Here is a 24,249-nt window from a genome sequence, read left to right as displayed (position 1 = left end):
TAGAACACTCTTATGTTCCATGAGCTGTCATCCCTGCATATAAAACTGAAACAGAAGTCTGTTAGCACAGTTTTTGGACTAAGTACTGTTCTTATTCACCCCTGCCAGTGCAGCCCAAGAGAGCAGAATGCAGCTCTTCATGCAGGCACATGTTTGAACATAAGAAAATATCTAATGCGGGAAGGACACAACAAACGTCATTGATTCCATACTTGGCAGTGAAGAACAGGGGCTGCTGGCCTCACAGCTTGACCTACTTGGAGTTTCTCCAGAGAACAGAGTGCATCCTTCCTACGACTAAACAGATTGTCTTAATTTCCCTGGGGCAAAGATACATATTATATGATGATGCAAATCCCTGAATTCACTAGTGTTACAAGATTTGATTAATGAGGATTCTCACTGCAATACAAATGGTAACCTAGTTTAGGAGTAGCATTAAATCCCATGGGAAAACTTGAGCACTTTGGAATGATCAAAGCATATAATATGAAATTTTTCTCATTGTCATTTACTTGGATGCTTGAAGTTGACAACAGTTGGTTTCTTTGACATTAACATAAAGCTTTAAAATGATAGGATAACAAAACAAAAACTGAATCTGAACCCCATAACAAGTGGGAGCTGCAGCAAACATAGGTATGAATTGTAACCAATGACAAGTGTGTGGTTCACCCCAGGCAAGAAGGGTAATCATTTTGAATGTGTTCTTTTTGTTGGACACTACTCTCCCACTCCCTTGGTTATAAATGATAATTCCCAAGGACTAAATACTCCATTCTTCAACCCCACCTCCAACCTCCTAACTCCAGCAATAGCAGGAGAAGGAAATCTTTTGAGATGACAGAGAAAGCAGCTGAGCTGAGAGCTCTGGAATGAACTTTAGATTTGAACGTGAAATACTAAAGACAACCATGGATTGTGGAGCTTCAGCTAACGCAGGTGAGTTGGAGCAAACTGGAAAGTTGTAATCAGGACTAGAGGCTTTTTAAGAGTTTTTCTCCAGCCTTTGCAATAATAGATGCCCAGCCACGGCCGAATTAACATGGTCATCCCACCAATTTCTGCTTGAAAAATAAAGTAAAACATTTGAAGATGACGTAGAAATAGCAGCCTGCTTTCAGTTACTGACCACACTGGCTCTGAAATGAGAGGCTGGCAGCTTGTTTTTACGTATCAGATTTTTTCTCAAATACAGATGTTTATTGTCAATTTAAGTGCTCCCCTGCCTACAGACAATTCCCATGTCGAGGACACAGTACTGTAAAACTTGGTAACCAATGGCAGCTCTCTATAGTATATATATGTTTTAATCCTGCCTTAGTGCCAGCAACAGTAACTGGACTGAGAATGCCCTGCTGTTAGTTTCAGAGATATACTGCACCAAAGCCAAGCCCATTTAAAAGAAAAAGAGCATCTCTGCCTGTGTTGCCCACAGTATGTTTATCATGGAGCATTCAATATTTGTCTTTCTGAAGCTGAACAGCTTAACTTCAGGAAAAGCCATCTGTATTCAGCTATGTCTGAGGGGATTTATTCCAGAACCAGTGAGTATTTCTTCAACAGCCTGAAATGAAATTGAAGATGAGACTGCAGAACCCTACACCTTCATTGCCCAGTGAATTTCTTGAGACTGCCTCAAACCATGTTACGTATCAAGTATTTGCATGGAGGTTTCCATGTTAAAAAGGGCACATTACATCATTCAAATGGCTGTCTCAACTTGGGAGGAAATGTAATTTTCATAACATGCAGATTTGGTCAAAACAGTTGATTTTAACCCCACAGATTTAAGGGACAGTAGTTCTGATAACCACTCATTTGTTTACAGTATCAGTATACTGTAGATGTTAACAAATCTGCAGCTGTGGCAGATGAGATTGTTTAGAAAACTAAATATGGGTTGTGCTTGACTGTAATCTCAATTTACAAGAAGTGCAAGGTGACTAACATGATACATTTCCTACCTGGAGTAACCTTGGGCAGCATGAACTCATTTGGGGATGGGGTGGAGTTGGGACAACAACAGAACAGGGACATAATCAGAAAAGTGATAAACAGTTCTAGTCCCTCATGCTAGGGTAAAAAAAAACACCCTGTTCTACATTTTGTAGTGGATCCTTTCACACTTTGTAATGATAAAGCATAAACGTTTCTCTGTACAGGGCCATGCACCATTCACAAGGGATCTTCAGTACAAACTGCTCTCACCAAGACACTGATCCACGCAAGGGAGCTAGAACTTTATCAGGAGGGGAAGGAAATGGGTCACTTTAGGCTAAGCCTGGTGTGCACACAATTGGGGGGGGGGGAGGATTTTTCTACTGAGAACTTAATTGGTACAACCCCTAGCATGGATGTAGTTGCAGCAGCATAGAGGTGCCTTATAGTGCAAAAGTGAATAGCCAGATTGCTGTAAGGCACCTTTATACCACTATATCTACACTGGGGGAGTGGCACGGCTTTAACAACACTGGGATAAAACAACGAGGAGTCCTTGTGGCACCTTAGAGACTAACAGTCCAGTCCACACAACACTTCCTAGACCCTACAGTGCTAATAAGCGATGGTCACATAAACACCACGCTATACTAGAAACCTACTGACTACTATACTTACCTACATGCTTCCAGCTTTCATCCAGACCACATCACACGATCCATTGTCTACAGCCAGGCTCTAAGATACAACCGCACCACTCTGAACACTGGGATAGTTTCTGTGTAGACAAGGCCCGTGTGCATTACAGTTTAATTGTGACAAGTTTCAGAGTAACAGCCGTGTTAGTCTGTATCTGCAAAAAGAAGAACAGGAGTACTTGTGGCACCTTAGAGACTAACAAATTTATTAGAGCATAAGCTTTCGTGGACTAGAAGTGGGCTGTAGTCCACGAAAGCTTATGCTCTAATAAATTTGTTAGTCTCTAAGGTGCCACAAGTACTCCTGTTCTTTTTTTAGTTTAATTGTGGACACTGTAGGAGCTGTGCTTGGAAGGATCATTGCCTGCTGAGGCCACTGTTGCTCCTCATGGCGTGCATCTGTCTGTCGTTTTGCTAGGGATAACAACCTGAGCACAAAACTTCTTCAGTTGGTCTTATTTTTAAAACCTACTTTTTAAAAAACTCAATCCAACAATTCCTAAAGGATTCTCACTTTTTTAATCACAACAACCTCCCCTACCCCTTTCCTGACTGTTGGTTTGATGGCCTTAAGCAGAAAGGTTACTGACCAGTAAGTAGGGGTTTTCATGGTTGTTTGCAGAGTTCCACACTCTTGGGCTGCATGTTTCTTTGGCACACAAATTCAGCCTTCTGGATGGCTGTATCCATAGAGGCTGCACATGTACCCTTGTGGATCCAACTGCTTGGCCCAGGAGATGTGACTTACTGTTCTGTAGTGCCTTTCCACATGACCTGTGCGCCAGGATTCTGCTGTTGGGGAATTCCCTGCCTTGCTGTGGTCTCTCTGCTTTCATTCAAGAACAGTTATTTGTGTAGGCCTCTTCCTGCCAAAGAGAGCCTTCAAAAACACAAACCAAAAATAACTGCTGCAGTGCTATCTTCCTTGAGTCTGCAGCCAGCCTGAAACAATGGCAGAGATCTGTCCCCATTCACCGCAGTGGCGTAATAGCTCAAATCTAACATCTTGCGGATATGCTGATCCCAGATGACAAGTGTCTGTGCACGTGATGCTTAGACATCAGTAAACTCTGTTGCTCTGCTTGGTGCCAAGGTAGACCCAGCTCCATGCCGCTTGTTTTCTTGGGCTGGGAAGTTTCTCTCCCCTCTCGGTTCCAATGGAGAGGGATTCGAATGCCCAGAAGGTGTGGGGTTCTTCCAAACGCCTAGTGCTCCTGGCAAGCTTCGGATCCAATCTTTAGCTCACGTCTTGATTGGGGAGACAGAGTCTCTAGTGGATGCACTTCATACCTTTTAGTGACACGGATCTGAATTCCCAGCTTCCCAATGCTGACATGGGAAGCAAAGCCCAGAGACATGACACATTTATGTCATCCAGAGCCCCTAGTGAATTTGCTAAGACACTTTCCATTTTGAAAGTTGATCAGTGTCCCATGGATACACCAGAATTCTTCTCCCATATCTATACATTTAAAGCTGTATATACATTTTAAGAGGGTTAAAATAAAACCACCTCAGCAAAAGCAAATATGCCATCATGCTGGGTGTTCAGATAGTAAACTCTCCAGGTCACACAGCACATCTTTTGTACTGGATGTTTACGTGTTTCCTTTAAAGGTTTTGTGTTAGTTTTGTTAAAGAAATAGACAGCCACAGCTCAGCACACACTATGCGTCAGCCACAAACGCAGGGCAGCTAACTTTAGAAGCTTATCTCACCTTAAAACTAGTTTTGTTCTCCTTCAGAATTTGTTTTAGGGCAATCTATGTTTTGCACAGTGCTCAACACACCAACAGTACTCATATAATAAATCAGAATGCCAGTCGCACCATTTTACCATGTAGTGTGGCAACAATAGCAATAGGAACTGGTTTTATCCATAGCAATAATAGCCACATACAGGTGTAATCTAAATGCCTCAATAGGGTCCTCTCACCAAATGGTAAAATTCGGTGGTTGGGGAATTTTGTAACTGGTTTTATTGTGTCAGGGAGAGAATACCATCTTCAGCAGGCCACAGAGAGTACTAACTATAGTGCCTCCAGCAGTCCTCCAAAGAATTTAGCTTTCTCCTTTGTCAGTAGACATACCCAGCCACTTCATTACATAATGCTGTGGGGGGCTGTGTCAGCTGGAATAAGTTAACACACACACAGGATTGTACCAGGAAGGCTGGACACGACATGTCAGCATTTTATTAACCAAAAGTGAAGCTGAACCCCAGAATGTTTTTAAACCATAAGCTTATATGGCAGGTATTTTTTTCCCCCACTGTCAACATGATAGTGCAAGAATCAATCTCTCTGTAATCACTCATCCTTTGAGAATCAAATACTAGTTGTAAAATGAGTTAATAAAATATGGGTCTCCCAATGAATCAATCAATAAAAAACATTTAACTCAATGCAACAGACCAATTTGCAAAACTGACTTATGGAATTCTCCCAGGTGAAAGACCTTTAAAGCACTTGGAGCCTTGAGGTAGCATCTTTATGCAGAATTCTTTTTTTTTTTTTTTTTTTTTTCTTCTGAGAGGAGGAAAATATTGGTAGCACATCTTTAGCTCCAGCCAGGCTAAGTGGATTTCAGTAATTCTCTTATGAAGCTAGTGGTTTTCTTTTGCATCTTTAAATACTGATATAACACTATAGCCTGTAAAGAGAGAAATTACAAGGAAGGCCTCTTGAAATAAAGCATATGGTTGAAGTGACTGAAAACAGAAGTAACTGTAATAACAACAAAAGGTAGCTGGAGTGAAAAAACCCAAAACATTTGTATTTTGGCAAGACTGGTTTACAAATACATGTCAAGAACCAGAGTCCCAACATCAGCTAACTGAAAACGAAAGAGAATGGAAAGTGACATTCAAAGGGGTTTTTTTTTTTCCTCTGTGCAAAACTGCACTTTGTTTTTGTTTTTTTAAAAAGAGACAGCTTTTTTTTGTACATTGTGAAACCTGTGCTGTGACGTTAACCAGAAATACCATATGCCAGGACACTTGACCACTGAAAGCTCCTCTCACTGACTTCACAACAATCACAAGCAGAGAATCAGAAATAAGACAGATATTTCTCCAAATCTCAAGGTCACCATCCTCTTACCCACTTTGCTGCTGAGTTCTCTTATTAAACTAGAGCTCTCTCCACTACCAGTTGCTGAGAATCCACGGCAGATTTACTAAACACAGAGCCATGCCACCAGAGAAACTCACACATCCATTAGAGACATTAAAACAAAAGTGGCTGGAGAGTAAGACAGGGATGTGGTGATGCAGCTGAATCACCATTGGTCGATGTCTCTCAGTCAGTTCTCTCTCGCTACTTTCAAGCACTCTGACTTTGGCTAGCCAGCCAGAGTATGAATAAAGGACAATGGTGCTATTGAGTAACATTCAATAGGTCACCTCTCCCTATCCCCACTCCTCAGAAGACTACAAAGCAAATTGGTTAGAACAATCCAGACCAGCCAGGCAAATCCCAAATGATGGACTTTAAACTGATGGCCCCCTGAGGTTCATTCTCTCTGCTCAAAGTTCAATTGCACACTTGCATCATACCAGAGTGTCCCATCGGACATTGGGTGTCACACGGCTCTGTGTGTGATAATGCCACCGTGCTGCGTTCAAGGAGCACAGAGCTGGGTAGAAGTTTGTAAATCTGTTCTCCCTCATCTGGGACCTCTAGCTTTCTGAGTCCATGGCCTCATGTTCCTTCCCTCTGCCTTCTAAATCCATTAAAATCCTTCCATTCAGAAGTTCCTTAAGGCCCTAACAAGGGTACCCAGTAGACTTTGCTTCCTTTTGGCCAGGCTTCAGTACCGTTTACAAGGTTTGCATATTCTGAGGCACCGAGACCTATAATGCAGAGAACTGAACATTGTAATGTAGCCAAACGTGCTGCACTCCAGTGGATACAAGGGAGGGGCATCTGAGGAAGTGTTCGTATGGGAAGGACCAAAGCTGGTTGAGGATATTTATTCAGAGAGATCCTCTTTGGTTCATGTGACAGCTTAAGCTGTATGGAAACTCAGATGGATTTGGAGACCAGCTTGTGTCTGGATTGCCTGGACAATCCACAGCTGGCCTGGCCTGGGAGCCTGAGTCTACTTTTGAATTTAATCTCTCAGTTATCAGCGTGAGGACTTGCCAACTGTTCTTTTTTTTTTAAATTCCACAATTACAAAGAAAGCTTATGAGTGTTTTTAGTGTTAAACCTCAGAAGCATGAATGAAATTCCAGTTCCTGCTGCTTTTTTAGCCTTGCAGAACTGAACCTGTACAGTAAAGCAGGGAAAACGCACTGTGCTAAGAATGGAGGCAGTTACAAGAGCAACTAGATAAGAGTGTGGCACACCTTGTTCAGTGGTATTCATTACAAATCAGTCCATCATCTGAAAGCGTAATGCAATCTACTGTAACTAGACAACATCAGTACAGCCTCAACCTGATACGGATCCCACTTTACAGAACAGTGCAGGAGCTGGGAGGAGTGAGGAAAATATTATGGGCTAGAAGCCAACTCCATGTTGTAGTTCTTCACCTTCCACTTGTTAAAAAGAGCAGATTTCTAGTGTGCTAACAAGCAGGACTTCAGAGTTGTAGTATTCTCTCCCCTTGTTCAGGTGGTCATAAAAAACTAAATAGTGGGTTCAGTTCCACCCAGAGTCTGCAATTAAAATTTCACCATCCCAGAAACATGTAGGTAAGTTTCACATAAATTTAGAAGACTGAAAATGGAAAGGGGACCACTAGACTTATTACCTACAAATTCAATGCCTTTTCTTTATATAAATATTTTATTTTATACCATAAAAAGGGTCCCCCTGAAGGTCTGAGTCTCATTTAGATAATACTCTGATAAAATCTCATCAGGATGTGCCTTAAGGTCAATAGATCTATAGAAATAGAAGTCTCCCTAATAAATGCTGCAGATTTGACAGATAAATATCTTTAACTGAATTGTTACCTAAATCAAAAGACCACTCCAAACACACCAACTGCCTAGTTAGCAAAGGCATTTGCTTCATGAAGTCAAATGTTGCTAATTTCTGAAAGATTTAACAAACAGACTTGGCATTTGGAAGTATCTAAGTGTCCAATCAAGTTAAAGAATATTACAAAATATTAGAATTGGGGGGAGCTGCTTAAGTACATAAATATTGTTCCTTTAAATTACAAAAAATTAACCTCCTTAAAAAGAGAGTTTTAAAACTGATCCAGACAACAGCAATGCCCTGTGAAATCTAGCAGTATAAAGGATATCTCTAAAAGCAGGAGAGGGTCATGTGCTGCAACATCTCAGCAGTAAAATCTGCCCACTTTAAGAAATGGAGATGGGGATGATACAGCTATGGCACCTTCAGGCCACTGGAGCTGTTGGACCACTATCAAACTCTCTGCATATGTTTGGTAGCATAAAGAACTAAAACAATTCTCTTTACTGCTCAGAAAATGTTCAGAAGTCAATCAATCATTCTTCATTTTCTGCATTTCAGTATTGAGCAGTTATTTCTTGTGCCCCCAGGTTTGTTTATAGTTTTATTACAGAACTGCAGTACCTGAAGCTTTCAGCAGATGGCAGGAACACCTCAATGCCAACTTACTCAATGGCTCTGATAATTTCAAGTCCCCTTGATATATTCGACGTCAAACCCAAATGCTACAATTAAATTTTTGACATTATGTAAAGGAAGTGTCAAAGGAAGATATTAAGAGACTGTAAAGAGAAGGCAGCTCCCTGGGGGGAGATAAGCAGCCTGCCATTACAGATCTGCTCTGAAGATTTACCACAACAATAAAATGAGAAAGAAAAAGAAGGTTCTGTATCTTTTACACTTTGGGTTTCGCATCAGGCACTTAAATGGTTGGAGAGACATGCCATTCTGAGCCAAACAAGTGAGAGAAGGGTTAGAATCATCTTTAAACTAAGCCTAATAATGAAATTTCAGCAGCAAAGTGGAGGCATGGAGTGAGCCTCTCCCCATCCATCTGTGCTGAGACTTATTTATTTATTTCTAAAATGCCCAAGAAGACAGCAGCAGTAACTGTTCTGTAGTGTCCATTTTTCCTTATGTGTTGTGTTGTGTTGCTGATAGGAGGCTTTTCTGTGTCTTGAACTGAGAAGGCACTAAGATACCCTGTGCCTAATTCCCTGGATCCAACAGGTCCATGCTTGAACCAAACATTGCCACCAGCTGCTCCTCATAATGTGTTATATTCCTCTTCATAATGTCCATGCAGGGGCCAAGCAGCCTCTCGAATGCTTGCACATCCATGACTACACAGAAACAAATAGAAGAGTGAAAACAAATAAAGAGCCGTCCTCCAAAATAAGGCAATAAGCTAATCCCAATTACTTTCTAAAACTCACGTAACTTGAGTCCAGCCAATATGGTTTTAATGTTTCAGTGGAAGCCACACCCACTGAAGTCAAACTTCTAGTTTTACAAAGCTATCATGCTGATCCAGGAGACTAAAAAATAAATGTCTGATCCTGGGATAAATCTGGAGGTCAAATGCCAAAATACACAGCTGCAATACAAGCAATACTGAAAAATCTCAAAGTCATGTGTAACAAACATCTTTAAAGGGAAGGAAATCAAGCTGAATGGAGGTTGTGCTTTTATGCTACCATGCTGCAGATACACACTCGACTCTATTTATGACTTCGCTTTTCTGGAATGGTGGAGGCCAGGCACATAAAGGAAGTAACACACTTAATCTCCACTGGCACTTCTGCCATCCCCAGTCAAAACAGAGATGGTACAAAGAAAGGCAAGATGAAGGCAACAATGGTTCCCAGACTGAAGTGCTGAAGGTCTCTTACAGGCCAAAACTCCTGGCCTTACCTGAAGAACAAGCAATCCAGATTGGATGCCAGTTAGGATCTACATGGCTGTACAACTTAATGGAATAGCATAGACAACATGAAGCGATTGGGCATTGCTTGAAGGCACCTATTGCAGAGAGAGACCTAGCAGCACAAAGTACCCTTACCTAAACACTTGACATCCCCAACAGCATAGGCAGAGGCTGCTCTGGGTTTGTTGGTAACAAGTGCAAGCTCTCCAAAATACTGTCCTTTGTGACACCGGGCAATCTCCACTTCCTGGTTAGCATCCTTACTTGTCATAGTCTGTGCCAGAAACAGAACAATATGTGAAGTGAATATTTTAATTGCTAAACAGTGCTATGCATACAGCTCTCCCTGAACAGAAGATCACAGCTGGCAGAGAAATGCTTCAGTAATGGCTCAGTATCCTGTGCACAGGGTCTCCAGAATATTCCCTAACAAAGATTTTAAGTATAACATACACAAGGCTCTGCCTCAAAGATTGCCTCAAACTGGGAGAACTATTCGTTTGAAAGCAAGTCTCCAGTTAAAAGAAGTCACAGGAAGGGCAAAGGGTTAAAAGATGCTGTACTTTGAGTATCTGTTGACTGTCACCTACTACAGTCCCCCCAGGGAAGACTGTATCCATGTTTGAAGTTTGGAAGGGAACATCATGGCAATTTGCACATGTGCGGATGGAAGCAAAGCATGTTTCTCAAACAGACATGCGTCATTTTCAGAATCGTTTTTTGAAATAGCTTGAAGCCACTTTAGGGAGATGTACAGCCTGCCTTGCCCAACTGGAAACAATAATGATCAAATCTTAACATAATCTGAGAGTTAGTCTGTTGTACAGCACAGCACTTTTATTAAGAACGTAGATCAGGCCGAGAATCCATCTAGCCCACTGTCCTGTCTAACCCTATCCAGTACCACATGCTTCAGAGGAAGGTGTAAGAAACCTCCATGAATCAGTTTTAAACTAATGTGTTTTCAATTTCAGTCAATGTCTCCTTGATCTCCTATTATAAGAGGTTATTTTTCTTTTTAGCCTCCCCTGCCCCTCTAGATGTATATTGAGCAGGGCTGTCTACAATGATGCCCAGGACTTTTTTTAAATTTAGAACACAGCAATAGCATGAAATGGTTCAAATTTTTTCCTTTCAGTGTTAACTACGCATGTTTTAACACTGAATGTAACCTGCTATCGTGCTGCCCATTCACTTCGTTAGGTCCCTCTGCAACTTTTCACTCTTCTGTAGTCTTTATTCACCTACATTAGTGTGTCATCTGCTGGTTTTGCCAACTCACTGTTCACTCCTTTTCCCAGCACATTGATAAATATATTAACCACCACTGACTCTATTATGGAACCATGCTACACCTCCTCTCCATTAACCTTTGGCTATAGTGAAAATTGACCATTTATCTCTTTTTGTTTCCTGTCACTTAGTTTCTAAACCACAATAGCTCTTGACTTCTCACCCCATAACTGTATTTGAACTCACCTTGCTTTTAATCAAGATTTTTACTTCACCAGACTCTACAATGTAAAAGCTGTCTGCTTTATCACCCTATAAAGAGAAAAGGTAAGAATAAATTAGCCATCCTATTTTAAGATGCAGAAATTATCTTCCAATGTTCACACTATACAGGGCTTAGTGTTAAATTGTGCACAAGTTGAAAATTTGCTGCAGTGAGTAATACAGGAAGTGGCCTAAATTGGGCTAAAGCAGTAGCTGAAAATGGGGACGAGGAGTCTGAGGAGAGTTCACCTGCTGACATCCAAAAGGCTAACAATGCCAATATCAACAAGGAAGGCTGGTGAAATACAAGGGAAAAAAATTGACAGGAAGTTGACCGGGTACAAAAACAAAGCAACAAAGTGATAACGAGGGGAGTCAAAAGAAATAAGAAAGGGTTCTAGAAGTACGTTCAGTAAAAGAGAAAGGTAAGGAATACACAGAATCTCTAACATCAAACAGGAGAGCAAGTATGAGAAAATATCCAAAGAGTCAACACTGCAATGAGCTGCTTCTGCTCAACTTGTAGTCAAACCCTTGTGCAGGAAGCAGGCCAACAGCAAAAGGGCAAACAAAGACGGGGAAAAATCTGGCAAAACTACTGCAGATCCTGATGAAACGCATCATATAGTTTTTAACAAAACTAACCAAGGAAGGCCTGGAACCTCTGAAAACAAGTTTCAGTGAGTCATTGGAGAGACACTAGCAGTCTGGAAAATACCATACATGGTAGCAACTATTCCTTTAAGATCAATAGGAGGAAAGAACCAGAAAATTACCAGCTAATTAACCCGACACATTCTGGGCAAAACAGCTGAGACTAATAAGAATCTAATACATCAATTTCTGTGGGAAAGGTGTCTAAAAACTCAAAAGATATTGTATTGCTAAAACTAAGCTATGCCAACAAATCAAATGGCCTTCTATAGGATTAATGGTATATCTGACAATGAGTGGATGGAGTATATTGGGATGGCAATAAGGCATTCAATATAGAGCCAAAAATATAATATTAAAGAAACAAAGTTACTCATTCAAGGGAAAAAAAAGATACAAATTGGTGGACAGCTACCTGAAGAGCAACCAAGTCCAAGAAAGATATTATAGGGTGGCTTCAGGTAATCAACTAAATATGACCTTGAAGTGCAAAATGGCTGGGGAAAAATGGGTGTGTAGCAACAAATGCACCAGAACGACCACCCTTGGAAATACTGTGTGTTCCCCTTAGGACTAACAGGGTGACCCCCATTACCTGTCTAGCTTTACTGTGATCCCATATATACGCAAGTACAGAGACAAGTGTTTTGTAGACAGGGCAGAAGCTTCGCCTACCAAGAACAGTGACCAGCACTTCCCATAATAAGACTGAATTTTCAGTTGCTTATAACTTTGCAAAAGTAACCATTTGGGCTGAAATTTTCCATGCCAGGCCTCTACTGCAGGAGGGTTTTTTGGGAAAATTCCAGCCAAAATGGTTCAGCTGTATCCAAGAATTAGCCTAGGGAAAAATATGTTTTGCCCATGTTAAAAAATTCAGGCAATCTTTTCTTTGAGAAGCTCTAGCACCTCAGTGCTTTGGAGCAGGAAGTTGTAATTTGTTAGGGGACTGCCCCCTGTGTGTCAAGGATGTGCCTTTTGCCTTCCCCATGAATATCTGCACACTTTTTTTCTTAATAACCCAAATAAGAGTAATTCATTTTATTGTACTTCCTGTATAACTTCTGAAAAAAGGCTTTTAAAAATATTCACAAGCAAGAAGTAAATAAGAAGGAAAATGGATAATGGAACAAAAACCTAGAGGGACTAGATACCAACCCATCCCTGAAAATAAAAAAAACCCTTAAATGAGATGTTAGTAGGAATAATGGCGTGAACAAGGTCAAACTGTACAACCAAACCGATATCTATGATTCTATGTAATATAAAAAAAGAGGGGGGAATTCAAAGTCCAAATACCTGAGAAATGATTCGCTCCCCATCTCGATACACCTTCTCCCCTATTACATCAACTATCTTCATTCGCTCTGAAACCTGGAACAGAGTGAAAATTTCCATTCAGCCTACAACTGCCCCGGAGGTTCATAACTCTCTCCATTTGCTATAAAATAACAGGCAAGTATAGTTAAATAAATTTAAGACGTGCCTTTGGGAACTGAAAAACATGCATGCCACAGTGAAAGTTTTTGCTACATTCCATCACAGCTTTCAAGAACAGAATACAATATAGGTAAAGTAAATTCCAATGTCCAATCTAAGCTTCTTTCAATCCTTGTTTTAATTTCCTATTCTTAAAGAGATTTTTAAGTTTGCATAAAATTGGTTCAGAAATCTAACAATTGAAAAAATTTTACTAACTAATTTCCCTATGTTTCCATTAAAATGAGTTTTCACACACACACACACACACACACACTGGGAGCCGCGATCGGCCGGACCTGCGGACGCGGCAGGTAAACAAACCAGCCCGGCCCGCCAGGGGCTTTCCCTACACAAGCGGTGTCCCAAGTTTGGGAAACACTGCTATAGGGAAACATCTCCTCTGGTTAATATCTAGCCAGCACATGTAGTTGCAGTTCAAAGTGTTGCCATATGATGGATCTGAGTTGGTAATTAACTCCCAGGACATCAGCTATGTCACCTTCTAGCTAAGTGATCAGAAGAAATCCCATGGTTCTAGAGTCTCTTTGACATCTCAGTCTCTGAACCTTGAAATGTCTTCATGATGGTGCAGGTCTTGTCTATTAACTGAGGTTTTGCCTCAGGAAGATTCTAGTGGGATCTATGAAGAAGTGTTCTTGGGATGAAAATCTAAGCAATATGTAATTTTAATTGCTGTAAGGGTGCCCAGAAACTAGGTGATGGCCCTTTTTTACAAATGTAAATACTACATCCCAGACACAACCCTCACATTTAGGATAGATCAACTTGACATTGGATATTTTCTAGGGGAAAAAACAGTGGGAGGATTAACCAGTGCAGAAAGAAGTTTATGACCTGTGAAGATACAATTTGCAGTTTTTACAGTCAAACTAACTATGGATCCGATCATTCTGGTGGGTAGAAGCAGAAGGTATGGGAAGGATGATAGAGAGTTGATGGCACTCCTGAGCAATTAGGACCTGAAACCATGTGAAGCTTTTCCCATTCTTGTGTACTACATCAAGCAGACTGCTTGCTATGCTCTTTGAGATCAGCATGCCACACAATTTACACTGAGCATCTGGGAGTTATTGCTTTTTCTGGTGTCATAGATAGAGAACCAAATTCAGCAGTGGAGTAAATGGAGATTGACTCTATTGACTTTAGCGGCGTTTACTCATTTATTCCAGAGCTGAATTTGACCCTATGTACTTATGACTAAGTTGCAAGGGGAAAAAGTCAAATGTGTTAACTTGGCTGCAGTTTAAAGGCCTGTTGTTTTAATGATGGTAAATTAGAAATTAAACATTAGAAAACAGTTGTATGAAATACGTATGCCTGAGTCTACATGTACAGGGAAGAGACAATAGTTTAAAGAGATTAATCTTACATTAAAGCTCACATTTCTTCTTGTCCACTTAGCCTCTCAAGAGAGAATTGATGGGTTAAGAGTGGCGGCAAAAACAGTTCAGAAAGTTATAATTCTACACCGAGGATGATACATCAGTAATGGATTTAAATCTTACTCAACTAATCTTGAGCATGCGTACCTCAAATATAATGAAATGAGTTATTTTACATACAATATAAACACAGTTCACCATGCAATAAGCCACCAAAAATGCTAATGAGATTTTTTTCTATTTCCCTAAATATTTATGCGACACTTTAGTGCTCAGGAAGGTCACAGTGATGGAGCTGGTTTAACCCAGGTAACAGAGGGAGCAGGGGCTGTGAACGTTTCCTCCCATAGCTTTGCCAATACACCTCTGTCCTGATCTATACCACCATGTTTTTTCCACCTCTTGAGCAAAGACTGCCAGTCACATCTAACCATAATACTTTGCTTTTCTCTAGCACCTTCCATCTAAGGAACTGAAAGTGCTTTACAAACATTAAGCCTTAGAGAGCACCCCTGATGGGGAAACTGAGGCAAAGAGACGTTAAGTCACTTTGTAAAGTAACAACACATTAGTACCATAATCTGGAAGAGAACCTGACCCCTTAACTCCCATTCCTTGCTTTAAACAATGTTGTTTCCCGTATGCATGGTGATTTTGAAGAAGGGTACATATGGTATTTAAGATTAAATCAGCAACCTTTCATTCCTCTTGTGACTGAAGGAAGGATTTGAACAAAATTTTTGCATAACTGCTGTAAAAGAAATTAGGTTGTTCTACTAAGGTGTTGTTACTATAACTTCTATTTCAAATTGTGCTCTAGCAAGGATCCAACAAGAATCCTATCTACTTGAAAAGCATCAATAACAGCAGACTCTCTAAAGCGAATGCTAATAAAACAACTTTACCTCCAGTGATTTAAGAAGGGGCACAGACTCAATAAATAATTCAAATGTCTTCCTCTTCTTCGCATTGTTTTTCAATATAATTCTTCTGAATGTCACTCGATCCTGTAAGAGAAAGGATAGAAAAGTAGATTATTTCCTTTGGACAAAATGACAAGTGCTTAAGAGATATGCAGACTGATGCTCTCTCTCCACAAAGCAGGAATGCTGCTGTGACGGTACCTCCCATAAGGCTCTATGGAAATATGCTCAGAATGTGTTTTATGCTACATATGCCATGTCATATATCTCCATAAAGGTTATGATCTACTGAATGTATTAATCCTATTTGCATGCATGTGTCATTTTTGTATTTGACGTTATGAATGTTGGCTGTGTACTGGCCTGATTTCTAAATAACCTTAGTAGAGCATTCGATCAGTTCCTGGAGAAAGGAATGTTGAAATTAAGTACCTGATCAAGAAACACTTAAAGGACAACGGATCTTGGAATGCTCCAATCCACATAAGACGTCTACTTGAGGACGGTTCAAGGTAGCATGTAAACAATGGATGCTACCTGTAAAAACTGAGTCATGCATGGACATGACTTGCCCAGGTAACTCCTAAACTCCATCTTGGAGCTGGACTTTGCATAGGAGTGAGGAGGGGGGTCTCCACCCACAAGAGAAAGTCTATTTTAAACCCCTGGGAGACCCCTCCATTTTGTCTTCAGCTGGCTAAAGAAAGAGCATCTCCACCCCCCAGGATACTTGGAAGAAACTGGAACAAAGGACAGTGACTGCAAGAGGTGTGAGTTATTGCTGGACCCAGGCTAAAAGGAGATTAGTCTGTAAAAGGGAGCATTCTGGAACTGGTGAGGATCTTCTCTGTATTTAGTTTGATTAGACATAGATTTGCGCATTTTATTTTATTTTGCTTGGTGACTTACTTTGTTCTGTCTGTTACCACTTGGAACCACTTAAATCCTACTGTCTGTATTTAATAAAATCACTTTTTCCTTATTAATTAACTCAGAGTATGTATTAATACCTGGGGGAGCAAACAGCCGTGCACATCTGTCAGTGTTCTAGAGGGCGAACAATTTATGAGTTTACCCTGCATAAGCTTTATACAGGGTAAAATGGATTTATTTGGGTTTTGACCCCACTGGGAGTTGGGCATCTGAGTGTTGAAGACAGGAACACTTCTGTGAGCTGCTTTCAGGTAAATCTGCAGCTTTTGGGCAAGTAATTCATACCCTGGGGTCTTTGTTGGAGCAAACAGGTGTGTCTGGCTCAGCAAGACAAGGTGCTGGGGTCCTGAGCTGGCAGGGAAAGCAGGGGTAGAAGTAGTCTGGGCACATGAGGTGGCAGCTCCCAGGGGGTTTCTGTGATCCAACCCGTCACAGCTGCAAATGCTAGTTTATAAACTGTTTAAAAAGTCTATTAAAATTGTGCTGTATTAATCAAATAATGGGCTTTGCTGATGGCTGCTGTAAAAAGGACCTACTGTAATAGAAATCAGAAGTTAGGAATTGTTGAAAACTGATAAGGGAAGCAAAGGGACACAAGGAGAAATCTATAGCCAACAGAGTTAAGGACAAGAAGGAGGAGACTTTTCTAAATATATTAGGAATAAATCCTGACTCTGATATTGGTCCATTGCTAGATGGAAATGGCAGAATTGTCAATAATGCAGAAAAGCGTAAGTGTTCAATAAATATTTTTGTTCTGTATTTGGGGGGGGAAATGCAGAGGATATAGTCTCATATGGTGACAGCACTCTCCACTCCAGTAGTATCTCCGGAGGATGTTAAACAGAAGCTGCTAGAATTAGACTTTTTAAATCAGCACTTTTTAAAACAGATAACTTGCATCCAGGTGTTCTAAAAGAGCTGGCTGACGAGCTTGCTGGACAGTTAATGCTGATTTTCTGTAAGTTCCAGATGACTGGAAGAAAGCTAATGGTGTAACAATTTTTAAAAAGGGTAAATGGGATGACTTGGGTAATTATAGGCCTGTCAGCCTGACATCAATCCCAGGAAAGATAGTGGAGAGGCTGATATGAGACTCAGTTAATAAAGTATTAAAGGAGGGTAGTAATTAATGCAAAACAACATGGGTTTATGGAAAATAGATCCTGTCAAACTAACCTGATTTTTTGACGAGATTACAAGTTTGGCAGATAAAGGTAATAATGCCGATGTAACATACTTAGACTTCTGTACAGCATTTGACTTGATACTATGCAACATTTTGATTAAAAAACCAGAACGATATTAAAATTAACATGACACACATTAAATGGATTAAAAACTGGATAACTGTTAGGTCTCAAAATGTAACTGTAAACAGGAAATTGTCATTAACCATGTGTTTCCAGTGGGGTCCGGAAGGGACCAGTTCTTGGCCCTATACTATTTAACATTTTTATCAATGACCTGGAATATAAAATCATAACTGGTTAATTTTGCAGATGACACAAAAATTGGGGGAGAGGTAAATAACGATGAGGACAAATCACCAATTCAGCACAATCTGGGTTACTTGGTAAACTGGGCACAAGCAAACAATGTGTGTTTTAATATGGCTAAACATATACATCTAGGAACAAAGAATGTAGGTCACGCTTACAGAAGGGGGACTCTATTCTGTGAGGCAGTGACTCTGAAAAAGGTTGGGGGGTCATGGTGGATTCTCATGGTGGAACATGAGCTCCCAAAGGGACACTGTGGCCAAAACAGCATAAGCAGTCCTGGGATGCATAAAGAAGGGACTGTCAAATAGGAGTTGAGAGGTTATTTTACCTCTCCTTTTTGGCATTAGTGTGACTGGTAATGGAATATCGTGTCCAGTTCTGGTGCCCACAATTCAAGAAGAAAGTTGATAAATTGGACAGGGTTCAGAGAAGAGCCACAAGAACGATTAAAGGATTAGAATACATACCTTATAGTGGTAGACTAAGAACTTGATCTATTTAATTTAACAAAGAGAAGGTTAAGGGGTGACTTGATCAATGTAGCCACTAGGTAGTAGCATTGACCAAATGAGATTAAGCTTGCCCAATATCTGCAGAGGTTGTTCACCTCATATTTTTGTATCAGAAATATTTAGCTTTCTTGAGAACTTCTTCTCAGCAGGCTAAGGGAAGAATAGTACAAAACATGTAGGGACAAAATCAGAAAAGCTCAGGCACAAAATGAGTTCCACCTAGCAAGGGCCATAAAAGACAATAAAAGATGTTTTTAAAATATATTAGGAAAATATGAAGGAATGATTATGTCTTCTACTTGGTAGGGAAGCAAAGCTAATAAATGATCACATCAAGAAAGATCAGGTGTTTAATACCTATTTTGCTTCACTCTTCACTTAAAAGGTTAATGGTGACCAGGTACTCAACACAATTATATTAACAAGGGGAAAGGAACACAAACCAAGATAGGGACAGAACAGGTTAAAGACTATTTACATAAGTTAGATGTATATTTAAGATGGCAGGGCCTGATTAAATTCATCCTAGAGTATCTAAGGAACTACTGAAGCAATCTTGGAACCGTTAGGGAGTAGCTTTGAGAACTCATGGAGGGTGGGTGAGGTCCCACAGGACTAAAGAAAGGAAAACACAGCACCTATCTTTAAGAAGGGGGACAAAGAGAACCCAAGAAGTATAGACCAGTCAGCCTAACTTTGATACCTGGAAAGATACTGGAACAAATAATTAAGCAGTCAGTTTGTAAGTACCTAAAGCATAAAAGGGTTATAAGAAATAGCCAACATGAATTTGTCAAGAACAAATCATGCCAAACCAACCTAATTTCCTTCTTGGACAGGGTTACTGGCCTAGCGGGGGACACAGCAGCAATGATATACCTTGATTTTACTAAGTGTTTTGACACAGTCCTGCATGATATTCTCATAAGCAAACTAGGGAAATTTGGTCTAGGTGAAATTACTATAAGGTGGGTGCATAACTGGTTGAAAACTCATACTCCTATAAGAGTAGTTATCAATGGCTTACTGTCAAAGTGAGAAGGCATACCTTGTGGAGCCCCACCGGGGTCTGATACGATTTTCATTAATGACTTGGATAATGGAGTGGAGAGTATGCTTATAACATTTGAAGATGACATCAAACTGGGAGGGTATGCAAGCACTTTGGAGAACAGGGGTAGAATTAAAAAAAAATCTTGAAAATTAGAGAATTGGTCTGAAATCAACAAGATGAAATTCAGTAAAGACAAGTGCAAAGCACTACACACTTTTCAAAATGGGGAATAATTGACTAGGTGATAGTACTGCTGAACAGGATCTGGGGGTTCTAGTGGATCACAAACTGAATGAGTCAACAGTGTGATGCAGTTGTGAAAAAAGCTGATCTCATTCTGGGGTATATTAACAGGAATGTCATATATAATTATGAGAGAGAGTTATCCCACTCTACTCGGCACTGGTGAGGCCTCAGCTGGAGGAGTAAATACTGTGTCCAGTTGTAGGGGCCATGCTGTAGGAAAGATGTGGATAAATTTGAGAGAGAGCGCAGAAAAGAGCAACAAAAATAATAAAAGGTTTAGAAAACCTGACCTATGGGGAATAGTTAAAAAACTGGATGTGTTTAGTCTGGAGAAAAGACGATGGAGGGGGAACCTGATAATCTTCAAATATGTTAAGAGCTGTTATAAAAAGTGTTCTTTTGGTCCTTCATGTCCACTGAAGGTCGGACAAGAAATAATGGGGTTTGTGACCCTACACCCCATATTAGTCAGAGGGATATGCTTATGGTATGAATATGGCACAACTAAGATATGTTTTGTGCAAAATGGGTCATGTGAGGTATCTTTGCAAAGGTTATGATTTACTGAATGTGATTATCCAATTTGTATGCATGTATCATTTCTGCATCTGAAGTTAAAAATATTGACTATGTAATAATTACAACTGTGTTTTCACCTGGGGAACGCCCACCAGACAGTATGCAAACAGCCTGGATGGGCCATTAGGAAGGACAATAGGACTTTGAAGATGCTAATCTCCCTCCTTCCTGAGAAGTTTCCTGGGATGCTGCTTTAACACTGCAGGGTCAGGTGATCATGTCACCTGGTACTGGACATCATTTTGGACTTCTGGTATTTTTCTACTGGAAGGGGGTGGGGGTCAAACTAGGAAACAAAGGATTCCTGCCATATGTAAATCCTATTTAAGGCTGGGGAGGGAGTTCATCTTGGCTCTTCTCCACTGCCTCCCCGCCCAAGAAGGAAGACTGCTGAAAACGCCTGAAGAAACAAAGGAACTAAGCTGGGAGCAAGGCCTGAGCCCAGGTGAGTGAAACAAATACCTGGAGATTCAAGCTGCAAGCAGTGCAGTTTACCTTCAAGAAACTCTGTAACCTGCATAAAACAACCCTTAGGGTAAGAATTTGCTAATATTAACCAGTTAATTTAGTATAAGAAGCTTAGTTTGTGTGTTTTGTTTTAGTTGTTCAGTGATCTGCTTTGTTCTGTTTGCTATCAGTTATAATCACTTAAAATCTACCTTTTGTTAATAAACTTATTTTTTGTTTATTCTAAAACCCAGTTTGTGCAATTCATAATGGTGGGGGGGGAGAGGGGAGCTGTGCACATCTTCCTCCATATTGAGGGAGGGAGCGAATTTCATGAGCTTACACTGTATAGAACTCTATACAGCACAAGACAATATAATTTTGGGTTTACACTCCAGAAGGTGTCTGCACCTCTGTGCTGGGCAATTCCCCAAGCGGAGTCTTCTCACACAGAGCTGATTGCAGACTCTGTGCGATTCTACGGGTGTGTGTGTGTCTGTCTCTCTCAATGGGACCCCAATACATCAGGTGGCATCCCGGAAGGGGGTCCAACCCATCACAGGGTTCATTTACAGCAAGGGAGATTTAGGTTAGATATTGGGAAAATCCTTCTACCTATAAGGGTAGTTAAACCCAGAATATGTTGTGGAATCCCCGTCATTGGAGATTTTTTGAACAGGTTGGACAAACACCTGTCATGGATGGTCTAGGTTTACTTGGTCCTGCCTCTGTGCAGGGGGCTGCACTTGATGACTTCTCAAGGTAATGAGAGCCTGAGGGACTAGCTGAGCATTTTAGGTATGCTGGCAGAGCAAGAGGCAGATCTTAGAGAGGTTATGATGGGAACAGTAGTAAGATCTGGGCACAGCTTAGAGCAGGGGGTCTCAATCTTTTTCTTTCTGAGCTCCCCCCCCCCCCCGCAACATGCTATAAAGACTCCACAGCCCACCTGTGCCACAAGAACTGGCTTTCTGCATATAAAAGCCGGGGCCGGCGTTCGGGGGTAGCAAGCAGGGCCATTGCCTGGGGCCCCCATAAAGCTACATTGCTCAGCCTGCAGCTTCAGCCCCAGGTGGTGGGGCTCAGGGCCCTGGGCTTCAGCCCCATGTGGTGGGGCCTCGGCTTTCTACCCTGGACCCCAGCACGTCTAATGCTGCCCTGCTTGGTGGCCCCCCTGAAACCTGCTCTCGACCCCCCAGGGGGCCCCAGACTCCTGGCTGAGAACCACTGGCTTTGAGTACTGGTGTAGACAGATAGCTGAGTCAGGGATGACACTCAATCTGTGGCCCTGAGTGACAAAGGATGGTGATGTTAGCAGTGATGGAAGACAAGTTCAGTCTTGACCAAAGGAAAGAGTGAATGGGAGCATTGGAGAAGAGTGAGTGAGAAACACCTAATGAAAAGCAAGAGGAAAACAGGGTTTTGGGGGACAACGGGAAAATGAAGTCACAGCAAATCTTGCTGATCTTTCCTTTGTAATAGCTAGTTACATCCTGTGTGGAGAGGCAGAAGACACAGGAGCAAAGGATGATTTCAGGAAGGCATCAGAGGTTGGGAATGAGTGTGGGAATGTGGGTTTGAGAGTCCGTGAGGGAGGAGAAGGGCTTCTGTTTGACCAGGAAGAAGGCAGAATTGAAAGAGGGGCGTGTGCATGTGAACGAGTCTCTCTCCAGAAGCATTCAGTGGCACAGGAGCAAGATAAATCAGATGTTGGGAGTGAGTACTCTTCACTGCTTTGCAAGAGACCTAGATTAGATTACTGATCTTAGTCTCCGACTCTTGCTGAGATGGGCTTGCAGTGCTGTTGCATTAGCTAAAGCCTCCTAAGTGGAAGAGAGTGCGAGTCATTCCTGTGGTTTAGTAAGTAGCTGAGAGCAGAGAGCAGGCAAAGGGATCGTGGGAAAATAACCATATTATGGCTAGATAAATCAACTTCATTTCAGCTTAAAGGTAACTGGAATAAAAAGTCATTTTATTCACTTTTTCTAACGAGCTCCATGTGCAGATGGTTCATTTTACATTATTTAGCCCGTTTTGTTACGGAAATTAACTAGATCCCAACACTACTCCCAGGTTAGCTTATCAGAATCTTTCCTTTCCTTTATGAACCACAAACAGAAAGAGAAGTCAATCTTCTCAGTGTGCACTGAGATTGCACAAACATGCTGGTGCGTAATAGCTTATCAATCATATAATCAAGGTCATAATGCACAGTCAACCTTTACTGATAGTTGCTGAGGAGCCCTGTGTACTATACTACAAACTTCAAAAGGCTTCTGTGGTATTACAGTCATTTTATGACGTGAACCCTAGCAGATGAGTAACACAGAGCACTATGAAGGCAGACCTTACACAAATACTGTAGAGGAAAGGACCATATAGGACAGGGGTCGGCAACCTTTCAGAAGTGCTGTGCCGAGTCTTCATTTATTCACTCTAATTTAAGGTTTTGCGTGCCAGTAATACATGTTAACGTTTTTAGAAGGTCTCTTTCTATAAGTCTATAATATATAACTAAACTATTGCTGTATGTAAAGTAAATAAGGTTTTTAAAATGTTTAAGAAGCTTCATTTAAAATTAAATTAAAATGTAGAGCCCCCCGGACCGGTGGCCAGGACCCGGGCAGTGTGAGTGCCACTGAAAATCAGCTAACGTGCCGCCTTTGGCACGCAGGCCATAGGTTGCCTACCCGATATAGGAAGCTCTGATTTCTAAAAGTCACATTTAACAAGCTAACCCAGAAATAAAAGCAGCAGTATTGTCTATCAGCCCAAAAGGTGGGAACAACTCTCTAAGCTGTGCTCACCCTGGGACCTCTTCCACAGTAATGTGAAGCAGGGAACATGAACATCATGAAAGCTACAGTTTGTCCTTGGGAAGATGAACAAATCTTTTGGTGTCTCCTCCTACAACCTCACAGCAAGTGTTTCAGATTACTTGACAGGCTAACGAGAAAGAAAACTACAACTGTTCCCCTGAGAAAGAGGAAGATGCTAGGAAGTTAACATTCTTGCTTCCCCAGTCCTAGATGGGTGGGGCTGCTCTCCTAATATAAAATACATGCATTCCTTACCTTCTCTTTATCCCTCTGCAGTATGAAAAAACAGACTAACTAGCAAAAGCTTTACATTGTAGCCCCTCTGAAGTGATCAAATGACCCTCACTAATAGATCTGGAGTTATGATTTATTGACAGATTGTTTTAGGGAAGTGCACAATGAACTCTGGGTTGAAATAATAAATTATGATAAAATAGCTATTTGCATACAGACACGCAATGCGAAAAAGTAACGGCTGACGGACGTGGTGCATTAATTAGTGTTTAACACTTGATGCAGCTGAGAATAGTTTTCCACACTTACCAGTCCCCAAAGGGCTCCTTCTGTTGTGGCAACAATGGTAGCAGCTCTAGGAGTGTTGTACATCAAGGCCAGTTCCCCAAAACTGCCGTGATTGTCATAACGGCCGACACAACGAGGCTGGCTGTCTCTCGTTACAAAAATGTCATACAATCCCC

General features: G+C 41.1%; 1 protein-coding gene across 1 annotated transcript in view; it reads right to left on the bottom strand.

Moving 5' to 3' along the window:
• Positions 1-4,797: 4,797 nt before the first annotated feature.
• PRKAR2A (protein kinase cAMP-dependent type II regulatory subunit alpha) overlaps positions 4,798-24,249 on the bottom strand; it is a 120,192-nt gene continuing 100,740 nt past the window's right edge. Inside the window, exons 6-11 of the mRNA XM_054033827.1 lie at positions 24,095-24,248; positions 15,439-15,540; positions 12,948-13,022; positions 10,977-11,042; positions 9,633-9,771; positions 4,798-8,913 (exon numbers count right to left, since the gene is read on the bottom strand). Coding sequence (XP_053889802.1) covers positions 8,780-8,913; positions 9,633-9,771; positions 10,977-11,042; positions 12,948-13,022; positions 15,439-15,540; positions 24,095-24,248 — 670 coding nt within the window. The 3' untranslated portion in view covers positions 4,798-8,779. The remainder of the gene's footprint in view (positions 8,914-9,632; positions 9,772-10,976; positions 11,043-12,947; positions 13,023-15,438; positions 15,541-24,094; position 24,249) is intronic.

The sequence above is a fragment of the Malaclemys terrapin genome, chromosome 7, assembly GCF_027887155.1.
Source record: "Malaclemys terrapin pileata isolate rMalTer1 chromosome 7, rMalTer1.hap1, whole genome shotgun sequence".
In the NCBI taxonomy this organism is placed as follows: Eukaryota; Metazoa; Chordata; order Testudines; family Emydidae; genus Malaclemys; species Malaclemys terrapin.
The sequence above is the reverse complement of the archived record's forward strand: the minus strand, read 5'-3'. Positions and strand labels throughout refer to the sequence as shown.